The sequence below is a fragment of the Nestor notabilis genome, unplaced genomic scaffold, assembly GCF_000696875.1.
Source record: "Nestor notabilis isolate BGI_N333 unplaced genomic scaffold, ASM69687v1 scaffold5639, whole genome shotgun sequence".
Classification (NCBI taxonomy): Eukaryota; Metazoa; Chordata; class Aves; order Psittaciformes; family Psittacidae; genus Nestor; species Nestor notabilis.
The window spans coordinates 98,648-104,237 of record NW_009943133.1 but is presented as its reverse complement, the minus strand read 5'-3'; the positions used below and the strand labels follow the sequence as shown (position 1 = coordinate 104,237).

At 39.6% G+C, this 5,590-nt stretch overlaps 1 protein-coding gene across 1 annotated transcript; it reads left to right on the top strand.

Annotated features, from left to right (window-relative positions):
• Window positions 1–125: 125 nt before the first annotated feature.
• On the top strand, window positions 126–791 carry TPBG (trophoblast glycoprotein). Its single transcript, XM_010021747.1, has one exon. It carries the CDS (start codon window positions 126–128, stop codon window positions 789–791), a length of 666 nt encoding a protein of 221 aa, XP_010020049.1.
• The last annotated feature ends 4,799 nt before the right edge of the window (window positions 792–5,590 follow it).

Sequence of the window (5,590 nt, the reverse complement as noted above, 5' to 3'; positions counted from 1 at the left end):
ACCTCAGCGGCAACCCCCTGGTGTCCCTCAGCCCGCAGGCCTTTGGGGAGGGCAGTAGCCCCCTGGAGGAGCTGGCCCTCCGCGGGGCTCTGCGCGACCACGGCGTCCTCCTCAGCCTGGCCACCATGCTGCAGTCCGGGGTTCTGCGCAACCTCAGCCGCCTGGAGCTGGCGGACAACGGGCTGCTGCTGCTGCCCCCCGGCATGTTCACAGCCCTGCCTGCCCTGCAGCAGCTGGACCTCAGCAACAACTCCCTGGTGGGCCTGCGAAACGTCTCCTTCCAGGGGCTGAGCCAGCTGCACAGTCTCAACCTCAGCGACAACTCCCTGGGCGTGCTGAGGAACGGCACCCTGGCTCAGTTCCGTGGCCTGCCCGCGCTTCGGCGCGTCAGCCTGGGCCACAACGCCTGGGTCTGCGACTGTGCTATCGAGGACCTCGTGGCCTGGCTCCAGGAGAGCGACCAGGTGGAGGGCAAAGAAGACCTGACCTGTGCCTATCCCGACAAGATGCTGGGGAAAGCCCTGCTGAAGATCAACAGCTTGGACCTGAACTGTTCCGTGCCCACAGACCTGCCTTCCCAGCTACAGACTTCATACGTGTTCCTAGGGATAGTCTTGGCTCTCATTGGGGCCATTTTCCTCCTGGTTTTGTACTTGAACCGAAAAGGAATCAAAAAGTGGATGCATAACATCAGGGATGCCTGTAGGGATCACATGGAGGGCTACCACTACAGATACGAGATCAATGCAGACCCCAGGTTAACAAACCTCAGCTCCAACTCGGATGTCTGACAAAGCGCCACGGACACATGGCAGCAAACAGTAGCTATGCATGAAAAGTAGACTTACGCTTTACCCTCGTGCTTGCTTCCCTCTCCACAGAGAAGTCTCAGACGTGCTTGTAACCTGAAGGGGACATGCCTTCCTGTGCTCTCAAGTTCGTTTTTGTTTTGCGACGCTGGGCAGCTGCGCATGGCGTTGGGCTGTATATAGGAAAGAAGCTGCTACTTCTTTTTCCCCCGTACCCGACTGTGTGGGAATTTTTTTTCAAGATGTTAAAGAAAAAAGGATTCTCTCTGATGCTTTGAAGCCACCAGAGTTTATTAAAAAATTACTGTTGCAGACACCATTCAACAAAAGCTGTCTGAACTTTTTGGAGAAAAAAATAATGTTATGTTTCTCTGTGCTAGTTTTGATCTTGTATATCCGAATTGTCATGATGATGATTCCATTTCATAGGCTACCTTGAGATAAAAAAAACACCACAAACTCCTTTTAACAACAACTCTGTTACAAAGAAGGAAATCAAATAGTGAGCATGCACAAATACTTTATAGTTTTACGTGTTGGGAAACTTACGATCTCAGTAAGTCTCTTGCTATTTTGTAAAGTTATTTTTGATTGCAGTTTGCGTGAAAAGAGAGGGGTTTTTTATACAAACTTCACCTAAGCTCCGTCTGAACTATTAAATTCAATAAACAGTCTTACAAGAACTGTTGTGTAAAAGTTTGCTGTTCGATAAGAAATGTATGAACATCTTAAGAATGTGGATAGCTTTGTAGTCTCTGAATTAATAGCCCTGCAGTAGTAATCTGAATAAAGTTTTATATAAATGTGTAGCTTAGAGATGTGTTTGACAATTTTGTGAAATATGCTAGGAGAATTAACACTGATCAATGAGGAGAGCTGTTTCTACTTGGCACAACCCCCCAGTCTGCTCTCTCAAAACAACTGCAGAACATTGAGACAGATGCTAGGGTCCACCTTACTGTGAAGATACAAGCTAGTAGAGTTTTCATAATATCTAATAAATAAAAAGAAAAGCCAAACCAAATTAAATTCCAAATTAAATTATACAGTTTGTAAGCTAAAGAAAACTTTACCTGATTGGAATTGTTTGTTACAAACCCCCATGCTTTCGTATCCTGAACTAAATTAAATGCAGCTCAGTCGTGTGGTCGGCAAGCTTTGGCCTTGTAAATCAATGCAGCACTTATCGAGTGCTTACTGATTCATTTTAAGCTCTTGGTACTCTTGACGTCCTGTAGTGACCTACATTGAGTATTCTGATGGAACTTTACACTTATCTTAAAGCTTTTAACAGGTGCATTTCAGTGTTGTATGTTACTCATGCTTATTACTTGCTTGGGAATGCATTTCCTTGTAAATAGATAAAGCATGCAAAGAAAAACTTCAAAAGTTCATCATTTAATATGCAACTCTGATGGCATATCAAAAGGTTAGCAAGAACCTTCCAATGGCCACCAGTAATAAATTCACCTTTTCTAATCCATTTATAGATTCTTAATGAAAAAGAAAATACACCAGCTGTAAAAGTGTGATGTGAGTTGGTATCTATCAGTATATCTGTGGAGCTTTTTCCATGTCATAGTTACTTCAAGCTCTTGAGCATCTCTAAAATTTTATGAATTACTGGTTGATTTCCTTTGCTTTCAAAAGTGACGATTTTCTCATAGATACACGCCTTTGGTAACAGCTCATAAATATAAAATAGTCTGTAAAGTATCAGAAGAAACGTAATCTATTTTGGGAGTCAGTATTATTCAAATGCATTTTTCTCTCCTTGCAACTTCGGACAAAGCAAGTAGCACAAGTTGGTTCAGGCTAATTTTCTATTGCTTTAAATTGCCTTTATTTAGTAGCAGTGGGGTTTTTTTTTAAGTAGTTTTGTACATTTGCCCTCAAAAGTAAAAAAAAGAATTAAGTACAATTACTGTTTTGATAAATCAGTGTATTCTACAGTTAACGTAAGTTAAGTGCTAGCCTATTTCTCCTGCTGTAATTTAAACGTATGAGCAATATCTGGTTAACAGAATTAAGTTTGTGGATTCTTGAAAAGCAGGCTGCTGGTCTGAATGTTGTCTGCCTATGTTTTATGAATAGTGTAAAACCCCCGGTGTGAATAACTATTACTGTGGAACTATGCAAACTGTTCATACTTTGTATGCATAAGATAGTTCATGTAAGAAGCTAGAATTTACAATAGCTATGCAGTGTGCTTTGTTGTATCAGTCATTTTGGAGACTATCAATTTACACTTATTTGTACAGTGCCAAAAGGAGTAGAGTGTCATCCTTGCTTAGGATGCTCCTGTAATATAATAGATAATATATGTACAAACCAAGCCATTTCTTGGGCAATTTCTTGGGTTTTGTTAACAGATACTTTAAAGTAACTACAGTAAAAGCAGTTATTCGTGATGTATTAATGTAATGGCCATGCATTAATAGAGCTGTGTAAGGATAGGCAACAACTTTTATTGCAGTCTCTCACCAATGGACTGAGTACTTCTATAGTGAGCAAGTGTAACTGTTGTACTTCACCTATTATTATAAAGATCATTATTATTTTTGTATCATAGAAAATCACTGTAATGGAATTTTATTAGTAGAGATGGCTACGTTAAAATAAGTTTTGCCATTTGCTTATATGTGTATTTATTAGGATGTAACAGTTAGCATGTGTCAGTATTGTGTTGGATAATGTTCTCCTACAGTGTTTGACCAACAGTGAATGCTTTGGTGTTTTGTACAATGCATTATTTGATCTTAAATCTCCTTTCATACACAGTGCTTGAAATTTGTTTTCCTTTCCTTTTACAATATAGTAAGACATATAGTTAACAGTGGAACTTGGCAGACATTTAAAACATAGCTCCCACAGTGCTTCAGAACTTGGTTAAAAACTATACCTTTAAAATAACATTAGTTTAAGGGTTCTTCTGAAGCACATTTTATAATCTTACTCTGCTTTGACACCTGAAATTAATTATTATTTCCAGAGCAGCTTTATTAGCAAGGCTGTTTTATTCATTCATTCTTCAATAAAACACATGCAGTACTAAATGCCTCTAAAATGTGTTTTGTATACATAAACCCCTGAAGTTCTGCATGACACGGTTGTCACGGATGATTCTAAGAAAACTTCTAGTCTAAAGTAGTGGGCAAATCTTCAGGGAAGGGTGCGCAGCTAAGAAGCAGAAATGATGGTCTGATCAATTTTCAACTGCTTTCTTAAAACTAGTTTTAGTTGTAATAAGCTTAAGATTTTCTTAGAAGAATAGCACAAGGAATTGACATAGTTTTAATATATTTTCCTAAAGTACTTTGGGTACAACAAAGCTGTTGCCAGGTAAGAAATAGAAAATTCCCCAAATCCTTCTTTATCCGAGGTTGCTTTATATTAGATCATCCGACGCTTTTTTATTTCAGCAACGCATAATATTACCGATGATTTTGACATCCAGAAAGTGATTTGAAGTTTTGCACAACTGCTTTAAATCTTTTCATTCAGGGTAATTTACCTTGTAAGCACTGGTGACAATCCCCAGTGACATGCCAGCTAGCAAAGCAGTCTATTCAGACCCGTAGTCAGTTGTTGACTGAGATGTCACTGAAGATAAGCATGGCAAAGTATTCAAAATATGACTGCAGTACAATCCCAGCTCTCATTATTCTCCCAGCATTTTCCCTGTGGTATGCTCTGCTCTTTATACATCTGCATAATTTCTTTTTTTTTTTGCTTCATTTTCTTAAGAAATCCATTAAAAGGAGTATCATGAATCTGCACAGGTGGAGAAATCGGTCTGACTGCACCTATGTTTTGAGATTTAGCATCTTCAGTACCCGTTTAGCCTTAATGTGAAAAAGATCCTTTGTCAAAGTGGACAGAATGAAAATTTGTTGGTTTTTTTTTTTCCCTCTTTAGCAGCTGAACGTTCAAGAAGAACCATTCGTTCTCAGCATATGATGAAGGAAAATAGTATTTGGTAAGAAAAACGTTTCGGTTTCAAGCTTCCAAATGCCATTTATATTCTATGAGAGAAAGTGGAAGGGAGAAGCTTATAAATGAAAGAGAGATAACTGTAATGGGCCGGCACTGGAAATCACAACGCTATTGCTTGCTCAGTAGCAATTGCTGATTGGTTCTGTCTGTTACGGTCTGGTCAGTTTTTACAGGTACAGCTCTACTTTCTTCCTGTTGCTATAAATAGAAAGATTTTGCTAACAAGTGGTGTCACGTCCTATAATATTTGTAATGCAGGTGTTTCCACTCTGAGATTCTTGCGAGCTATAATAGAAGATCAAATTTAATTCAGCATCTGCTGAATTAATAATGACTACATCAGGCCCATAACTTAATGCTCTTTTTTTGCCAACGCGCTGCTTACCATTTGCAAAGACCCTGGCTTGAAATCAAACAACAAAAGCACACCAAGGAAGAGAGAAAGCATTCTGTCTGGGGTGTGTAACATTTATTAGTTATTTCGGATGTGCTTAGAAGAGAGACATAAACCATGGGGGAGCTGAGGGTCCTTTCCTGATACAGGAGTAAATACTCTTAGCTTCAAGAGTCAATACAGCAGCAGCAGCAAAGTGATACTTTGTACCAATACAATAAAGCTAATAGCTCCCTTCTCCCACCTTGGGAAAAAACCCCACCAAGCTTTTAGAAGTAAGAATACAGGTTTGCAGTATACATATGTCCTTAAAAAGGGCTTTTGCTTTCTCAGCTCTGTTACAATTTACGTGTTGTCATATCCTTGGAAAACCTTGCTGTGCCAGAAGTCA

Bases quoted from the DNA above. Each gene is read 5' to 3' on its own strand.
- TPBG (XM_010021747.1), top strand. From the start codon at position 126: ATGCTGCAGTCCGGGGTTCTGCGCAACCTCAGCCGCCTGGAGCTGGCG.